Source organism: Drosophila virilis, chromosome 2 (genome assembly GCF_030788295.1).
Source record: "Drosophila virilis strain 15010-1051.87 chromosome 2, Dvir_AGI_RSII-ME, whole genome shotgun sequence".
Classification (NCBI taxonomy): domain Eukaryota; kingdom Metazoa; phylum Arthropoda; class Insecta; order Diptera; family Drosophilidae; genus Drosophila; species Drosophila virilis.
In genome coordinates this window covers 15,111,631-15,131,799 of record NC_091544.1, presented here as the reverse complement: position 1 = coordinate 15,131,799, position 20,169 = coordinate 15,111,631, and the positions used below count along the sequence as shown (strand labels likewise).

Below are 20,169 nucleotides of genomic sequence, written 5' to 3'. Positions count from 1 at the left end.
TCAGCACGTGCTGCCCAGATTCATCTCAGTCAGTGGCAGTCAGCGCACAATTTCTCCATTTAAATGAGAAAAAATTGTGGAAAATTTGTAATGCAGGCGTTTCGCTTGCGCCACACTCCGTGCCCCCCTCCAGCTGATGGTCACGAGCTGTTTTTGTTTTTTTTTTTTTGTTTTTCAGGCTTTGCAGTCAAGTCAAGTAAACATGACGTGCGATGTCTAATTTTTTTACTTTTCTACTGTTTTTTTTTATACTTTTATTTTTGTTCATTTTTTGCGAATACGGCGTTCGCTCTCTCGCCAGTCGTTGACTCCGCGAGGCATTGGCTGTTTCTTTTTCTCTCACTCCCGCTCTCTATCTCTCTTTCTGTCGTTTTCACGAGCACAATATTTTACATTTTCATGCATGACGCGTTTAATCACGTGATGCATATGATTTTCAGCCGCTGAGGGCAGACGCAACACTTTTCCCCATCTTCTCAAACTCATATTCATGCATACAATTCCATCAGCATGAATTATTATGCCTTGCATACTTTTCAGCTGCCTTAAGTGTGTGTGTGTGTGTTTAGGTGTGTGTGCTTGTTGTTGTGTTTGTGTGTGTGGTTGGGCTTAGGTCTTTGGGGCTGTCTGCTGTCTGCTGGTGGCTTTCTGTTTGGTGGCCCTTGGCGCCTTTACGAAATGTCGCCTTTTATATTTTTACTCTATTCGTTTCTGTTGGGTTTGTTTTAAGGTTCTGTTGCAGAGGGTTGGGCAATACTCCACTCGAAAAGTTGTGGATTAGAGCGTGTAATTTAACTAAAAAGAACACTTCATATACGACGCTTTTGTAAGTGTTTTCGGTTTTTCGGGGCAATGTGCTTTTAATTTCGCTCACTTTTTGGCCAGAGTCGAAAATTCTCATGTAATTTATGTGCTTAACTTTCACACAGTCGGCTTGACTTCTGGCAGTCACAAAAAATAGTCATAAAAATTCTCGACATTTTCACACTTTTGCGCCTTTTGGCCAAAAACTGAAAATGAAAGCGAACAACCAGCCAGTCCAGCAGCCAACCAGACAGCCAACATCAACCCAAATATATTCAAGTGAATATTTATGAGCGACAAAAGTAGCATTTGTGCTTTGCATTTTGCTTTTCAAAATGGCGAGCGACTTTTATACCCTGTTAGCATTGTAAATGACCAAGAAGGGATAGATTTACTTTGTGAAAATGTTTGTAACTGGCAGAGGAAAGCATCTCCGCTCAACATTAACAGCTGAGTCAACCTGGCTATGTCTGTCTGTCCGTCGATCTGATCGGAAACTATTGTGTTTGAGCGCAATTCTTTCTAAAGCCTGCAGATCGAGAGGCTTGACCTTTCTTACACATTTAAGCTCTGCAAATTTCATAGAGATCGTTTTCTGAATATAAAAGTTATTCAAGAAGTAATTTCACAATTCATACAGTGTGGGGCTAAGGGAAGAATAAAGAACGCATTGCTCGGTTTAGGGTATCTGGTAGTAGGGTACTCCCGACTAGACCACTCTACTTGTTATTGTTGTTGTTGCTGTTGATGTTTCTGCTGGTGGTGCTATTATCCCTACGTTATAGCTGTAAGCAACAGTCGGCCAAAAGCGACGGTCAGCGTCAACAGCTTTTGGCCAGCTTTTGTTGATGCTGTTCTTCTTGTTGTTGTTGTTGCGTTCTCGTTGTCAGCATTTCCGACGCTGATGGGTTTATGCTTTTGGGCTATATTACTTTATTCGCCATTGCTGTCTGTCCCTGTGTGTGAGTGTGTGTAGGCGTGTGTCGGGCCTCTAACTCTGCGGTTATGCGCCTCACACAAACGCCCATTCATGACTGTCATGAGTTTTCCGCAATTGATGGTCTAATTATGCCGCCAACACTAAATTTCATGACTCCGGTGGTCGAGCCAGTTGTGCGGCTGTCTGTGGCATGTTGGCAGACAGAACGCATGTAATTTAATGGAAAAACATTTGCCATACACACACACATTGAGATACATATGTGCCCAAACTATGACTGAACGCTGTGTTTGCCAAGTGTGAAAGATGCCCATCAGCGATTGCCCTTTAACAGTTTGACAGTAAACGTTGGCAAGGATGGTCAGTATTTCATATTAGAAGGTCAGAGTACAGGCATTATCACTCAAGTACTTGCATTACGGACAGTTTGACAGGAATTGAATAGCAGCTGTGTCCTGTGAGCTTTCAATTAGGGTGAAAGCATAAGCCATGCAATGGCTGTTAATTAGATGAATACAATTTTTTTTAAAAGGCTACTAGCGACTAAGAAGTGACTCATTATTTAGGTTTAATTTACAGTTTGACAGAAATAGCTATATCCTCTTAATTTAAAATGACTAAAGACCTAAACAGGGTGTCCAAATAAAGTTTTAACCATTTGATGGAAAGTGTCTTATTAACAATATCAGCGATAGACATATGTCAGATTTATAAATAAACGGTTTTAAGTCCAAAGAAGAAGAACTAGGTTTATTGATAAAATGGATAAAATGGAAGGGCCTTAAAAGGGGCTAATAAATAAAATGTGGTAGAGGGTATCTAATAAATCGTCTACACGTATCCAGCTAATATAGTTTTGTAGGCAACGCTGACTGAATTCAAAAGACAAATCGAAAGAGTCTCAGAGCAGGGAAGCTAAGCTCTTAATAGGCAAGTTTGACTAAAAAGTATCTGAAGTATGTGTAAATAATTAAATAATATAAACAATCCAGTAGCTCTCAAGATATTTGAATAATTACTGAATAATATTTGGCGATTTAATTTACGTCAATCGGGTTTCCGGCAACTTTGTTTTTGTAATAGACCTACCGCAAAGTTATGCAAATTAGATTGTTCGCACTTAATAATCATTATATGCATATTTATGAGAACATATAATTATGTATACAAGCGATTGTTAAAATATACGCTGGCCAAAAATAACAAATACCAATAATTAAATGCAAAAGAAGGTAGAAAAAAGTGAGCTTAATTAACGAAGATCAACAACAATGCTGCCGCTCATCAGATTTCTACATAACTCTATTATTTCAAAAGCTCGATAGTTAGTTGATATCTGTGTTTTCGCGTGGCAGGTTCTATTGAGAGCGGACGACGAGATATTATTCAAATGCCTTTCAATTGGCAAACTTTGCTGTTGAGCGTGTGCCTCAGTCAAATCGGGGCGCAGTTGTTTGAAAAGCCGTCGACGTTGACAACAACAAAGTAGGTCGTCTATAGGCATTGCTTAAGCAGGGCAATCTATTGAGCAGCCATTTACTTGCAGTGTGACTTACACAAGCTATATACAGGGTGCTGTTGGTGGCGCCACACAGCTGCCAAATCATGTGAACGTTCAACGTGCACCAGCAATACAAATTATTAAGGCAGCGGAGCAAGAAATCACGGATAGCGATGCGTTGGCGCCATTGTTGCAGCAATTGTTGAGGCAAACTATGCCAAATTGGCAGCAGGAACAGCGACAGCAACAACAACAACAGCATCAACACTTTTTTGTGTTTGAGAACTCACAGCCTGTGCAGCTGGCAGGTCAACAGCCTCAAATATTACAAGGGTTCAATGGCGTCAACGTACGTCAGCCGCAGCAGCAGCAGGAGCTGCAGCAGCAGCCACAATCGACATATATGCCGCAGCGGCAGCAACAACAATACACTCAGCTACCAATACAGATGCAACAACAGCAAGCAGAACAAAAGGAATACACACAATATTTACAAACAGCGCCAAAAATCGCATTGGCGTCGCCTGCAACAGCAACAGCAACAGCAACAGCAGCAACACCAACACCCGCAACGCCCGCAACACCCGCAGCAGCAGCAGCAGCTTGGCCGCAAGGAGTTCGTTATGTGGCGCCAATTGGAAGTTGGGCGAACAGTTTTCAGCCTCCGTAAGCAAACAACTATCAAGCATAATCGTATTTTTATTATTCATTGTTGTTGCCGCTATTCAAACAATGCATTTATTAATTAGCTCACCTCAAGCGAATAACGCGACGATGGATGCGTTGTGCCAGCGCTGCTGCGACCCGGTGGCGCCACCAGAAACGCCCTGCGCGTGCTGCAACACGAAACCGCTGCTAAGCGCCACACTGCTAAAGGCGACAGCTGGTTAGTGATTTTAATTAAATTGCTTGGCCCGATTAATAAAGATGCGCAGCGGCTGCGAAAAATGTGTAGCATACTTTTAAGCTTCTCGATAGTAGAGAGAGTGTGTGTGTCGAGTGCTTTATTTAATTGCATGTGGCAGCAGCTGTGGCAAATATGTGTGTGTGTGTGTGTGTGTGAAAAGAAAAGTTTTACAATATGCGTCTTATCTGTCATCAACGGCAGCCACGCCTCCGTCTGCTGCGTCCAGTTGACTTCTATTGCCGCTGCTGCTGCTGCTGCCATGTTGTCCAACTTGAACGGAAAACACAAAAGCGACTCATGCAACTAAAAACAATTTCTAAAAATATAAAGCATGCCACAAAAAACCGCAACACTTCATGTTGAGTGCGACGTTGCAAATTGTTTGCCACTGTTTGTGTGTTTGTGAGCATGTGAGTGTGTGTGTGTGTGTGTGTGCTGTCAGCATGAAAATAATAAATAAAAAATCTGCTAAAAGTATGCTGTATGGTGTGCTCTGTGCCTGTGTGTGGTGTGTGTGTGTGTGCGCGAGTGTTTCTACTGAAAAATGAAAGTGCTGAAGTGTTGCCCATTGTTTTGTGTCAACGCTAAGCGCAATCGCCAGACAGCGTCAACAATGACTCAAGCGAAGAGGATGACGACGTCAGAAAGGTGGTAACAACACGAGTTTTCTTATAGCTTTTAGCTATCATAGGTTTTTATTTTTATGAACTCTACAAATTGTATCTGGATGTCAAATGCTGATCAACGGATATTTTGTTTTACCTGATTTACATTTTTTCTTTATTAATACATTAAATGATTGTTATTAATTGATATAACTGATCACGAGTTGCTTTGATTTAAATACAGCCACGTGATAATTACTATTCTATCTGCTAATTTTTTAATGTGACAATTCAACATACTGAAGGAGAACTTATATATATTCTTCAGTAACGAGCGAGAATTTTTATTATTTTTTTGCTGCTAATATATCGTATATTGAGACTTAAGGTTATAGAGAGTTATAGAGAACGAAACGAAGTCGAAGTGCAGAAACCAATACAGGCTAAGGCTATGTCATGGCTAAATAATAATAAGGAATAAGAGTCTTAATACGAGGAAGAGATGACTATAAACAGAACACTCTGTATTTATAGTCTTTAAAGAGGAACCACAACAATTGATGCAAGGCAGAGATGTTTGCATGCTCTGGTCTTTGGCTAAGACAACACTACTTCCATACAGTTGCTATTAATATGAAAATAAATTGAAAGCAATTACACTGTACAACATGAAACAGTGTTAATTCAATATATATAAAAATACATGGCATATAAAATAATCGAGTTTAGTTGTGGTTAGTCAGCTTTTAAAATGTTAACTACCCAGGCACAGAAACGACGGCACCCCTTGGTCTGGCCCAAGAAATACATTAAGGGGCTGAGTGTAAAGGCTGCATCATGTTATGGTGTATAGCCTATTTATTACCGAGAGGTAGATGTAATTTCATGCTCGCTGCTCGAAATGGACCATAATCGGGTGGCGTGGCTAATTAAATTCTAAGCATTTGCCAGCAGCTCCAAGTGCAAACACTAAAAAATGTTTTAAATAGCAACAGAGTTGCAAAATCCAGCAACAAAGCGACAGGGCGCAGCTAACAGCCAGCCCCAACCCTTAACCCGCCAGCTTCTAAGCCCAGCCCCAACTCTCTCCAATTGACAATTTCAATTGCAGATCCTGGACCCACACACGCCCCTATGCAAATGGCAAAGCTGCCTTAGTTTGTGCTGACAGCTTTTGAACTGCCTGCGTTTGTTGTTGTCGTTGTTGCTGTTGTTGTTGTTTTTCGTGCTGTTGTTGTTGTTGTCGTTGTCATTGCCGTCTAAATTAACCGTTTCGTTACATCAGCGCACTCCTTGCCTATATCCTTGTGCGTTACCAGTTGCCAGTTGCCCGGGCTGCTTGACTGACTGTCTGCCTCCAGCCTGAGATGCGACTACGTCTCTTGTTATGCACTTGCAGAGGGTATTTCAATTTTGTCACCAATTGTGTAACGCATAGTGGTAGCATACGTAACCATCTCATGAGATATTGATATATATTTTGGAACAAATTTTGTATTTATTAGTTTTATCATGCTCCAGTTCATTATATAGTCCTATAGGAAGAACAGGTCGGACAATGAGTTTTGTAATTTATATTTCTTGAACAAGCTTAACAAACTTAAGGTTAGCTATTTTCTTAACCGAATCGGACTTCTATATTATATGATTTCCATAGATACAAAATGTCCAAATGTTTAGTTGTTTTAAGCCATATGCCCAGGTGGGTATTTCAACTTCGGCGTGCCGAAGATAGCTTTGCTTTCTTGTTTAGTTTCAAGTTTGTATGTGGCAGTCGTGCGTGCCCGGGCGCTTGCCAATTGGCGCAATCAGGCAGCGACTTTAGACAACGTCGCCGCCAACGTTGCCACTGCCGCCACTCGACTGCGACAGTTGGCTTTGTCTTCCTTGGGAGCTGATCCGGGCGCCGCCCTGATTGCCATTTACAATTAGCGCGCGGGTAAACAGAGAAATTGTATGGCCTTTAAAGCGGGCCCACTCTCTAATGAACAGGTCCCCGCCTCAAAGCAGAAAGACGGCATCAGCTCCCTCATCTCACTATCTCTCTTTCGCTCTCTGTCTCCCTCTCTGTCTTATGTGTGCGCGTAAGTATGGAATTGGAATAATGTACTCGTAATTGGATATGTGATTAATGAGCCATGTGCGCGTTCGCCTTTGACTCATCACACGTGCTGACTTATCGCTGTCAACGGGCGGTCCCATATCAACACACACACACACACACACACACACACACACACACACACGTACACATATTCTATGCACTCGTTTAAATATTTCCCGATTAGCTAACCTGACTGCAATTATACAATTATAGAACTCAGATATTTGATTTAAATTTCAAAATTTGGTTTGGCTTTTATACAAATTGAAGCGGCTTTATTACAGCTGTCGGCTGCAGTTGCAATGTCAGCTTGAGCTGACAACCGAATGTTGCAAGTTGTTGTGGAAACTTTCAGTTAATTATGTCTCAATGGAGTGAGCAGTTCTTGTTGTTGCTTCACCTTTTGGCGGCATGCGGCTTAAAGTAAGAGGCATCGATGAAATAAATGTAATTAATGACAATTAAGTGGGCGTGGCAACAGCCATACATGCAGCACAAGTAGCCCACTGGACGCTAATGAACCATATTATGAGTTGACTGCCAGTGTGTGCGTGCGTGTATATGTGCTTCTTTATTACATTTATGTTTACGTTAAATAATTGCAAAAGCTTTAAGTTGTCAATGGAAGATGCTGTTAATTGGGGTCAGCCAGCTGTTGCAGGAGCAGAAAAAAGGACCACAGCAGCTCCTTGTGTGCTTCATAAATCTTCAGAATGAATAAGGTCTCTTTTTAACTCGAAAATATAATTTATTTGATGAGGAAAAAATTTTTTAATATATCGTAAATAATACATGTGCATTGGCCAGAACAGTTTTCTTCATAGGAAGATATCGATTCTTTGATTGAATCAATATCTTCGACCATTTATCTTTGTTAATTCGTAACTCTCAGAGAAAGTATCTACGTCTATTGAATATCAATTAAATTTCATATTAACAAATATAAAGCAAAAATTCCAATCGATAATATAATACATATATTTTTATAATAATATATAAAAAAGTTATGGAATAAAGGTTAACTGGAATATTCTGTTTATATTCAATATAAGTTTTCAGCGCACATGCAAACGGACAGGTAGTCGAACATGGGTTAATCTTCGCAGCTCGTCGATCCTAGTTGGGTACGCCCAACTTTTAAGCATTTATTTGTTTTTGATATATGTTTATAATATGGAGATTACAGCTATGACTGAAATACAAATGTCAGATAATTCAATATTTCACTAGCTACAAGTTTCAGTCGTAAGGTCGCATTAAGATTTAATACAATATATTAAATTAAATTAATTAATGCAGTTTATTTGCTTGAAAATTTAAATGAAATTCAATGCAAATGTTGAGGTTTTGGCTCGAGTATTAAGTTTCTTGCGCTGACCATTGAACAGAGGCTTTGATTAAATTAGGGGGTAGCTGGAAGACAGGGGCAGACAGGGGCGTGTGAGGTGGCTCAGAAATAATGTGCACAGTTTGTTGTGGTTGAATTGCATATTAAATCTTATTCGATTTGCATTTACTCTGTGCACCACGATTTCAATGGATAATGATGTGTTGTGCTGCATGGATTGACGCTCGGGATTGACGTTTATCGGGTCTTGGGTGCAGACTTGGGTGCAGGGGGACCGCAGGGCATCTTGAAACTGGGCGTTGATGCGTCTGGCAAGTTGATGTAATGTTGCGGTCGAGTTTTGAGGCACGTTGCTTTGAGGCTTTTGGCCCGACTGTTGCCTAAGCTGTGTAAATAGTTCAAGCCAGACGCTTATAGGGGCGCTTTGAAATAGCTAAATCTCTTTAAATAATTGAAATTTTGTTGCCGCCAGATGAAAAAAATAAAACAGAAAGTGGAAATTATAACTGAAATTCTTTTCGTTTATTGTTGTTTTAATTTTTGGGTCTGGTGTCCAGCGTATTTTGTTCTGACGCAAATTCCCAACAAAATATTTGCGCATATTTTTTTACTCGCGGCAGCTCAACTTCCAAAAACATGTCTTTGATCTCAAACATGTTCAACTGCAGCAGCGAAAACAATGAATAAAAAAAAGGTTTTGTTAGGCACAAACAACAAAACGTCGCACCAATTTACAATCAACGTAATATACAATTTACACAAAAATAAAAAAAATCAACAAAAAACGAGTGAATGTAAGTGCAAAATAAGGCTCAGAGTTTGCCGCTGCTGCTGCTGGAATTATTTACGGAATTCATTATTATTTTCGTAAGCAACAGTGCCAGGCAGAGTGTCGCCCGAATGCAAATGCTGTCATCAGTGGGTGGCCTGGCAAGGTAAGGGTAAGGGTTTTCCAAACAACACAAAAGCTTGTTGATTCCCACTTACAAAAAAAGGCCAAACACTTATTTTTAATATCTTACATAAATTAATGGAAAGCGGCTCTGATTGACAGTCAATTTTAATTTATATTAATTTCTCTTAGCAGCTTCGCCAAATGAAGTCACACTTGTTCATTTGAATTTCGGTTACAGATTTCTTATGAGCTATTAATTTACAAATTAATTATATTGTTTGACATGATGTTTTTTCTTTGTATTGAAAATGTATGAATCAATCTCAAGTTGTTTATTCAATTTCTTTAAATATTTTTTTCTAAATTATTTTGATCATTTTTAATGTTTTTAGTTCTAGTTGCAGATCTTTTCAATCAATAATCAATAATCTTGTTCTTTCATTCTACTTTCTTCTGTTGAGATTATTTATTATTCTTCTTTATATTTACTTTATAGTATTTATCGCCCATATTCATCAATATGAGGTTGATTATTAAAATTGATGATTTTTCAACCTTTTAGCTTATCTTTAAGTTTTTTCGCTTATCTTTATTTGTTCTTGCAATATTTTTTTTTCATTATTTTTTTTATTTACTTTTATTTTCTTTCTACTTTTTTCTACTTGGTTCTCTAATTCCCGAAGCCATTCTTCACCACGAGCAGTTTGTGAAGTGGTTCAGCAATCAAATGACCCAAAGTTCTTTACCTTTTCTTCACATTAGAAATATCAGTTAATTAAAATCTTGTAACTTAAAATTATGTTCAATTTAATGTGCACCATTGTCGAAAACCAATCGATTAAAAATCTGTGCTAGTTTTTTACTTAATGGGCACTATTAAATTGGGTTTACGATATCGAAATATATTGTAATAATGCAAACGAGATGCAAGCTGCAGGCAATGCACAGCAAAAAGCAAATCCGTAATTAAATAACAATATTAAAATGTTGCATTATAAAACCTTTTGATTGATGTGCCAATTTGTAAGGTGCATGTGTGTGCGCGCGTGTGTATGTTTTACGTTCATATGTGAGCTGAAATCAAGTGCTTTAACTGCACAAAAGTTCAGTGGTACAAAGCGTGTGTAATTAATATTATTTTGTATTTACATTTAATATGTATGTATTAATTAGCCAATAAGGTAATTGAAGACAGTTGAACAAAGGTGAATAAAAACTCAATTCAAATTCGAATGAATCATTTCCAAATGTGTGCCACAACCAGAAGCATAGTCGCAAGACCCTGTCGCAGCTGGATTTGTGTTTCTTTGCTTTTTGTTTTGTTTTTTGCATTTGCATTTCTTTTCTTTCATACGCAATAAACTTGACATGCAACCTGACGCATGACGCGACTGCTCGCCTGTTCCAGATGCACGCTGCACCAAGCAGCTCCTGGCTGACCTGCGCTGACGTTTGCTGCGTGTGTCAGTCACTCCGCTTGTCAGTCAAAGGCAGCAGCCGGCAGCCAGCAGCCAGCAGAGAAACAGCCAGCGGCAGTCAAATGGTCGTCGCACAGTTGGAAATCGGAGCTTGCGAACCGGATTTACCCAAAACAAACAACAAATTTAACAAATAACAACGTTGAATTATCGGGTGTCATCGGCTGCGCAATGCTCTGTCGCAAAGAGTTTTTCTTGGTGATTCTTAAACTGTAAGTTTAAATCAGTTAATTGTCCAATTTTTCTGCGTGGTAACAATATATTTGGTTCGATCTTTAGAGAAGCTGAGCCGTAGGCTTTCTGCAAAATACGCTGATTTCAGTTCTTAGAATATGGAAGATGTAAAATACCTGACACGAAAAGAAATATTCATTAGCATTGACGCTCATGCTCAAAGCCAATATACCCGTTTTCAAATTGCGAACAGAGAGTTCAGAAAAAAGCGGCAGTGAAATGTTTTTTCTCTCGACTTGAACTTGATGCGCGCCTTAAATATAAAAACACACAACGCTCAGAACATTAGACGTGTTCAAGAGCTCGATTTAAACGTAGCGCGTAAAAAATTCAAGGAACTTGAATTAAAAAAAATTGCAAATCATTTATTTATATTTAAAGAATTAGAAAGTATTGGAGTTTATAAGACAAACAATTTAATCAAGGCATATTAATATAAAATATATAAGAGAAAAGGCAACTGAACAATTTTTTAAAGATGTGTGCGACTAGTTTCAGAAATATGGTAAGTATTCAAAATTTGTCACAAAATATTTGAGCGAACTATCAATTTTCCAATCCTAGCTCCTCAGCTGCTGTCTAGCCCTAGTGCTGACCACAAGTCAAGCCCTGCCACGCTACAGTAAAAACTCGTATAAGAGGAACTTTGATCTGAGTGGCGCCAGCAGCGAGACCATCCTTGCCTATGCGTCCAAGCCACAACAGCCCATGACACTGACGGACAACTACAACTTAATTAGGCCCGATTATTATGATCACCATCCGGCGGAGTCTATGCAGCTGCAAAACTTTGCCAACTTCTATGAGGCTGAAATGAGTCCGGGCGCCGATTTGGGCATGGATGAGTCACAGTTTCTGACCAGCACGCCCGTGCGCGAGCCACAGCCCATCAATGCCGAGGAGCAGCTTATACGCAAGCAGCTACATCCGGTGGACATTAGCCGGGAGAAGAAGGCCTTGCAAAAGCTGAAGAAGGGCAACACGAAGCCGCGTGGCGCTGACTATGCGGAATGGGATCAATTTGATTATGATCTTTATAGCGTCAATCCCGGCGAGAACAAAAAGTACAATACGGATTTCTAAATCTGGCAGCGTTCGGGGCAAGTTTCTAGTTATTTCCGAATTTGTTCATTTATGTTTGTTTTCGTTAAGCACTGAAATAAATTATTTATTTATTTGTAAATTGCAATTTCGCAAATGTGTTTGGAATGTGGTTTTGAATGCTTTTGTGGCTGTCGCAACATTTTTGTATTATTTTTTTTTAAATATTTTTACATTTTTTCGCTAAAATAATTATTAGTTGCCTAATTTGTTTAATTGCGCTTGTCATTAGCATTTAGCCAGGCGGCGCGCTTCCCTTTAATTATAGAGATTTTTTTGTTTACCTTTTTTTTTTGCAAAATCAATTTTGGACTTCCAGAGTTTCCAATGTCTCCGTCGCTTAGTTCAAGTGTCTGTGTTTCCGGTCCCAAAGAGAGCTGTCTGCAAGCCCAGCAGCAGCGGAAGCTTCATCATAAGCGTGGCCCTTGCAAGTACGTTGACACCTTGTTTACTTATGCAGCTCTTGTGCCTCTGCGTTGCACAGCTTGTGACATTTCCGCTGGACTTAGAGTCCACTGTCAGCACTTGGCCCACAACTACATATGTGATGAATGGCCAAGCAGCTGCTGGGAATTTTTCTTATACACTTTTTGACGTCATGGGCTAAAACGTGTTTTTATTTGGTAACTAACAATGTCAGCAGCAAACAAAACAAAAGAAAAGACAAACAAAAATAAGAAGATATTTCTTGGCGTGTCTCACTCGAATGCTAAACAAATGACTAAGCACGATTTCTGCGCAGTCTTTAAAGCAGGTTTCGAAATGTTTGGGTTTTGCAGCAATCTGATATTGAAAATTTCCCAATTAAGGAGAAAAGAAGAATATCGTGATGTCAGTAGAAATCATTCTTATTTGTATTTATAGCGCTGCTCGGATGAGTGACCGAGTTAATAAGGTAACTGGACAAATAGAATCCGTTCGAATCTTAGTGTGGTTATACAAAAATAAAATACCTGCAACAATAAAATTTCACTTAAAAGTATTGTTTAAATATTTATGCAAATATATTTAGTTTGTCTTATACCCGGCTTTTCTCAACTGTTTCTTACCTATTAGAAAAGCTTGTGTTTGGGTTTTTTATTCGAGGTTTAGAGACTTCTATATCAATAATGTCAACTAAACAATTTTACAAGAATACAAGAGAATCAAAACAATTCATAGAACTGCTCGCAACAATGTTGCTAAAGTCTTATTAAAAACGTTGCATGCTCTTAGGCTGGCATTAAAATTGTATTTTGTTCGAAATGTAGGCATTAAATTGTTTCTTCTTAACATTAATTATGGAAACAAATAATATATGTAAAAACGTTAAAATTTTGCATTAAGTTATCTATTTTAAAGTAAGTTGTCTTGATATATAGCGTTCCTATAAACGTTATACTTATATAGCAAAGTAAGGGACATATTGAGACACGAAGCTGCTTGTTTCATATATTTTGATAAGCAAAAAGTTATTCTTTTAAGAAGTTTACTTAAGACCACTGTTATAATGACAGGTATATGCTTAATATAAAATATTTCAAATATTGCTAGTTTATGGTAAAAATTAAATTCATATTTAAAAAGATAATCAAAGACGTAAGGAATTTCTAGTCGTGTGTGCCCGACTGGGAGGTAATCTGAAGGCCGATCCGAGCTGCTCTTCAAAACATTCTAACATTCTTCTATAGAAATATATATATACTTTTATATATATATATATATATTTATGACAGACATTGCTAAATTGATATATATATTATTTAAATGGTTGGACGCGCTTTCTTCGACCTTAAAGATATGAACATATGCACATAACTATGCACACATTTTCTCATTTTCAATTGGTTCGGTGCATAAAGCATAATTTTACTTTGGAAAATAAACACACAAAATAGTTACAGGAACATTTGAAGGTTGTTCATCTTAAGGGTACTTTATTTATATTTTAACAAAACTAACAGGTACTAAAAAATTCGATTTAATTATATGGATACTTGGCCAGCTGTTCTTGGAGGTGCGCATAGGTGCGCCTGTCGCGCGGCCGCAGCTGGCCCTGGGCATTCGGTTGGGCACCCGGCGGCACATAGTTATCCTTTTGGCAGCTACCTTTTGCTGGCTGTGTTTGCGCACGCGCCGCCTGCAACAGTTGATGGTGATCGGGATCAATCTGACCTGGATTCAGATTCAGTTGCTGGCACTGCCCGTTCGGCTGACAGTTGGTCACATAGCGTTGATAGCTGCGCGTATCACCGGGCACAGACTGCTTATAGTTGTACGTATCCAGTGTGGCGCTTGGCGATTGGGCGTTGTAGTCGCCCACACGTGTCGGTCCCGTCGAGTGTCCACTTTCGGCGGGCAAAGGGCCCGAGCCGTGACCAGCATCCAGTACGCGTTCACCCTGCGGCAGCGTGACAACGGCATAAGGCTGTGGATTGCTATAGTGTGGCGAATGTGGCTGCTCCTGTGGCGGACCATAGCTGGCGGTTGGCTGCGTTTGAGTTGCGGTGGCGACTGTCATAGCCTGTGGCTGCCTATAATAGCTGTCAGCTGACTGCTGGAAGTTGCTCTGTGCCTGCGCCTGAGTGTAGTAGGTAACAGACTGACCTGGAGCAGGTGATGGCGGTGGTGGCGGGGTCAGGCCAACTGGGACAGCTTGGTAGTTGGTGTTGACCAGCAGCGGATTCTGGTACAACGAGCTGGACATTTGCTGCTGCGGTTGCTGCACATGATGTTGGAATTGCCTCTGTGGCTGCAGCTGATGGCCAGGTACAGCGTACGTTTCATGTGCCACATAGATTGCCGGCGATTTGTGTGTTTGCAGCTCATACGTGCGTCCATGCGGTCCAAAGGTCTGCACTATAAACTTGGTCGGCTGCTGACGGGCCCCCGGGCGCTGTGGCGTCAGGTGAAATGGAAACTGCGGGCGCGGATAATGATATTCTTGCGACTGGGCGCAGCTCATCAGCGACAACTAAATTAATTTATGGACAAACATAAAAATTTTAATGAGGCAGTCATTGATGGCCCATTCAGGCAGAGTATAGCTTACCGCCAAGACGAGCAGCAACATGTTGGCCATCAAATGATCAGAGATTCGGTTTAAGATATTCAGACTGTGTTTTGTGTTGTGCACGCCTCGCCGACTGGCAAATGATTGAGGCAGACGCTGCGAAGATCACCTGGTTGGACTTCTTTCAAAGAAGAGTCAACAGAGCAGCAGCAGAAGCAGCAGCCATAGCTGGCAGCAGCGACATCGGCCAGAAACTTGTTTGGCTATTGAGTTGTAATTGTGTTGGCTACGGCGTCGCGTGGCTTTTGATTTGTTGTAACACTTTTAAATTTCATAATTTCTTTTTGTTTATATATATATATATATTCACACACATATATCGATGTGCATATATATTTATTATGCTGTATCTTGTTGATGTTTTTTTGTCGTTGACCACTTCAACGTTCGTTTGCTTGTGGCATCATTTTGCTATCACTCACATCTGGTTTTGTCATCGTTAAGGAGCCAACTTTTGCTTTGGCCCATGCAAAGAAATCATTTCGTGAGGGCCGTGAAAATGTTTTCCGTTCATGATACCCTGTATGCATTGAAATATTGGTCGAAGGGTATCATCACGTTGTACCAATGTATGTAACAAACAGTGGGAGGTTTCTGTTGCCGCTCAAATAAGGTATAAATATTATTGTCCAACATCAATAGCCGATTCGCTCTAGCCGTCTGTCTGTCCGTGTTCACTTCGAAAAAGGCATTTAATATCTAAAATAAATACATAAGTCCAATTGAATGCCCAATACTTATAATAAATTATCGAAAATTTGACCGGAAGCAGGTCTTACGTAATGGATAATAATCGTTATTGGCACCCTGATCTAAGTTCATATCATATTTTAAGGCAGAGTCAAGCGCTTTGCTATATATACACAAAGATCAGTCTATAAGCATTAAAGTTATTCAAGAGTAAAATTTCCATAGTGTGGGGATGAGGATAAAGCAGGTTATGTGGAATAAAATGTGCTTTTATGTATATATAAATAGAAGATAGCTTTTTGGTAGCTCAGCGCTGAGTGCAAGGTGTCTCATAGTCGTGCACTACCGAGTAGATCATTATACTTGTTTTGTTTTTGTCTCATTCTGCCTTTTTGCCTTTCCGCTTTTAACTTTTAACCACTTTATGGTTTAATTTACCATCTTACCCAGGCATAATTATTGTACATTTCTACGTATTGACTTTATGTGTGAAAAGATCATGTTGATCCAGTCAAAAGTAAAAGTGCGATTCCGGCGACCTTAACGATGGGGTCTGCATTGTTTTTGTTGTTTGTATACAAATAAATTTGCATTCATTTTGTATGGGGGATTTTTGGTTTTTCATTTGATGAAACCAACCAAGCTTGCGTTGTAAATTGGTTAACACTGAAATCAAATGATTTAAATACACGCGTGTCGGCACATTTGATTTATGTCTCTGCTATTAAAATGATATTGCCATACATCTACCCAAAATGCTCTGCAGCTCAAATTTAAATTTCTTCTCAAACTCACGTCATTGATACAGTTGCATGTCTTAGGCCCATTTATGGGCCAGGTAAAAGGTTGTTGTAGCCATTTATTGTGCACATACTACATATGGAAATGACAAATGTTAAGATAATTATTTTATTTTGTGAAAACTGGTTTCATCGCATGATATTTGTATGCTATACCTAAAATATATGTGTATATAAGGCAAATTTTATAATTTATTTACAACAAAATGTATATATCAGGCATGCATGAATGGTCGATTCATTCGATTTGCCAAAATTATTATAATTTACGACTTTTAATTGTTTTGTTGCGGCTTAAACTTTGCTCACACACTGCAAAAGAGTGTATTGGCTGTGACTATTTGTCTTTTATTTCATAATTTTTGACTATTTTTTTATGTTTTTGTGGTTAATACTCTGCTCACGCAGGTAAAATAAGTATATTGGTTTTGGCTATATTTCTTTCCGAGAGAACTTTGGTTACAACTTTGGGGCTATAGTTTTAAAGGTAGCTAAAAAATAATTATGAAAGCTTTTTCGAATGTTTGAGTATAGAGTGTTACGTATTCGTTTGAAGTTGACTGACATTTTTGACTTGATTTGGTTTCATGTATAAACCTGATTTATTTATTTGCTTCTTATATCCATTTAACAATCAATTAAGTACTACAGTCAAAAGAACATAACTGGTTAATATGGCCCTCAAATGCTTAACATTATATCACTAATTATGTTAGAGACAGGCGAGATAAACAGCACAAAATGATAGCTATAACAATGAAGGTATCACAATGTAACTTGTCGAAAGGTTAACTAAAAACTGTAATAAAATTAAAAATGTATTATGATTAATTAGTTTGGCCTGACTAAGGCAAGATCATCTATTATTGACTGCTTTGATATATTAATAAAATAAATATATATAAAATTATGATATCATTTCATAAATAACAAAAAATGAAGTGAGAATATAAAATGTATATGTACGCATGTGACTCCGTAACCGGTATTGGCTTATTTTTTTCGTACTTATAACTCTTGTTCAAAAGATCGAAAGGGCAAACAAATCTGCTGTTCAACTGGCTCTACTGCTTTTATTTCTCTTTTTTTTTTTTATCTGAAGTCTACGAAAACTTTCTTCTTGTTGCGAACGCACTCAATTGCCTGGCAGACATAACGACGACTTCACAGTGCCAGGCAATATGTTAATGTCAATCAAAGACGCGGCATGTAAAATGCACTTGAATGCCACTTGACAAGGCAAGCGCCGCTGTTACCGGATCTGCACGTGCAGTTACTTGGCGCTGGGGCGGCTAACAAAGCATCTTGGCAAGCAACTGCCAACACTTGACATTCACAATGAAATTGCAAGGCACATGAAAGCGCCAATGCACACACACACAGACACACTCGCACGCACGCATACACACTGACACACAGGCACGCACTCGCGAGAGCTTATCACAGCGCTGGAGTAGCGCTTAATAATGCAAGTGGCCAATGCTGCGTATACGCAATCTGCCTTGACTTGACTTGACTTGGCTCAGCATGAGCCCCGGGCGCGGCTGTGGGCGTGTTTTGTTTGTCAGGGTATGGGTGCGTCTGTGCGTTGTCTGTGCCATGGCTGTGCTGCATTCATGCGATGCATTCAGGGTTAAAAGCCGCGCAGCGCCGCGTTGCATGCAACTCCAAATGAGATAGAGCACGTGATACGGCCGCTATAGAAATGCAGTTGCAGTTGCTGTTTCCATAGCAGTTGCAGTGCTCGTGTGCTTGTGTGTGCCTGCTATCTTTTTAGCACACAGAGACAGACGGACGTGCAGTTTGTTTTTGCCATTTTCCACATGAAGCGTCACTTTAGACACCTTGCTGGGCTTTGCTGGCTTTTCAGAGGATTTGCTTTAGTTGCGGCGCCTAATTAGACGCACACAGCTCGGCCGTCGGCATAACTGGCCTGGCTGGCAAATTAGTTAGCCGTTGCCAGAGGGTTGAATGACCCTTGACACCCAGCTGAACTCGTAAGCCGACAAAAACAAAAACTGATTTAAGCAGCTTCGCCTACAACAATGCAAAAAACGTAGCAAGAGCAAAAAAAAAAAAAAAAAAACAAGAAAATCAATTGCATAATGGCGCATGTGTTGCGCTCAGCAGCAGCAACAACAACAACTGCAACAATAAAAAAAATAAATTGCAACTCTTATTTTTTACATTTGCACATTGGCAGAGTAGTAGAGAAAATAACAACAACAACAACAAAATCAACCACCAGGCGACGCCACTCGACTTGTACCAGGCAGTCAGAGATTTTTTTTGCTGCTGCCATATTTTTTTGTTGTTGTCGGAGACAAATACACCCACACACACACACATACTCGAATTGGCACATGTGTGTGCCGTATGCAGCTGGCTGGCAGTCAGCTTTTGTTTGCACCCGCACAGGAAGCCATTTAAGTGCGGCTTCTTGAGAAAATTGCTGGCGAGACGGGCAGAGCGGTGTGAGAGAGAGCGAGATAGAACTAAAGAGAGAAAGAAACAGGGAGAAAGAAGAGATAGGGAGAGCTAGGTATAGAAAAAGCAGGAGCAGGTATGAGTACATAGAAGGATGTGTCTAACGAGCGCGCTGCAGCCTTAATTATTAACAGCAGCAGCAGTCGCGAAAGGGTTTAGCCGCTGGGGAGTTAGGGCAAGGGCCTGACCAAGGCTTAACTTTGTTGGGGCCTATCGCTTACGGTGCGCTCTTTAGCTTGGAAACCCGCTCAGTGCTAAGCCGCTCAATTGTTGAGCGACTCGGGCGCTTTAATAGGCTTAGAATCGAGTCAACTATCAAAACAAGTCCGATAAAAAGCACACACAAGCCCACGCACGCACACACATACGCACGTACTCACCCGCACATACACACACTTGCATGCAACTGCATATGAAATCCTTGCGCTCCAGTTGCCGCGCAAACAGCTTTGTTAACGCAGCCCAAATCCACGTCCGTGTCTGTGTCCCTGTTTCGTCTTAACTGGGGCTACGCTTATCTGGGCACACACATGCACACACATACATTTACACATGCATGCATGTGCCATAGTCTGCTGCGGCGCCTGTAAGTATGCTTCCCGTCGTCTCTTGGCTTGCAGTCGGACTCGTCCTTATTGCCTTTGTTTTATAATTTTCTTTTGATTAATTTTTTGTATTTTTGTTTTCGGTCGCATGCACTAAACAATGCCCACGAGCATTGCAGTCTGCATATAGTAAACAGGGTGTGACTTATATTTTATTCATAACAAGCTAAATTTATGTTCGATGTTAGAGATCTACAAATAAAAAATATTCAAAAAGAAATATAAATATTTTAAATAATAGAAATATACATAAACTTAGGCAACTTATCAATCAATGGAGCTCATATAAATTGAAATTAAAATTTTGAAAAAATAAAATATTTATAAAGTATTGATTCAGGTTATTTGCCTTGATTATAATATTATGTACAAAAAGTCAGATATTTGTAAAGCAATTAGTAACAAATATTGTACATATTTTCTTTTCATAAGGAAGACCTCGTTACTGGAGTTATGTAGGCTCAATTGAAAAATATTTCGAGCTGTTCCTTCAATCATTTACAGAATAAAAGTTATTTGGCATTACCTGTATCCAGCTTACAGCCAATTATCTACTCATTTGCACGTTCCATGCAATTTATAGACTAAGTAATAAATCAGAGAAAAGGGTATGGCTTT

At 39.6% G+C, this 20,169-nt stretch overlaps 3 protein-coding genes across 3 annotated transcripts; 2 read left to right on the top strand and 1 right to left on the bottom strand.

Moving 5' to 3' along the window:
* Positions 1-3,100: 3,100 nt before the first annotated feature.
* LOC6630720 (mediator of RNA polymerase II transcription subunit 15) lies at positions 3,101-4,215 on the top strand. The gene is made up of 3 exons (XM_032435748.2): positions 3,101-3,229; positions 3,291-3,911; positions 3,995-4,215. The coding sequence occupies exons 1-3, from the start codon at positions 3,135-3,137 to the stop codon at positions 4,134-4,136; spliced, it is 858 nt and encodes a 285-aa protein (XP_032291639.1). The 5' UTR covers positions 3,101-3,134; the 3' UTR covers positions 4,137-4,215.
* A 6,876-nt stretch (positions 4,216-11,091) lies between these two features.
* On the top strand, positions 11,092-12,005 carry LOC6630721 (uncharacterized). Its single transcript, XM_002053745.4, has 2 exons — positions 11,092-11,321; positions 11,381-12,005. The coding sequence occupies exons 1-2, from the start codon at positions 11,295-11,297 to the stop codon at positions 11,897-11,899; spliced, it is 546 nt and encodes a 181-aa protein (XP_002053781.2). The 5' UTR covers positions 11,092-11,294; the 3' UTR covers positions 11,900-12,005.
* A 1,789-nt stretch (positions 12,006-13,794) lies between these two features.
* On the bottom strand, positions 13,795-15,106 carry LOC6630722 (AP2-associated protein kinase 1). The gene is made up of 2 exons (XM_002053746.4): positions 14,949-15,106; positions 13,795-14,870 (listed from the first exon to the last, which is right to left on the bottom strand). The coding sequence occupies exons 1-2, from the start codon at positions 14,976-14,978 to the stop codon at positions 13,878-13,880; spliced, it is 1,023 nt and encodes a 340-aa protein (XP_002053782.4). The 5' UTR covers positions 14,979-15,106; the 3' UTR covers positions 13,795-13,877.
* Between the last annotated feature and the right edge of the window lie 5,063 nt (positions 15,107-20,169).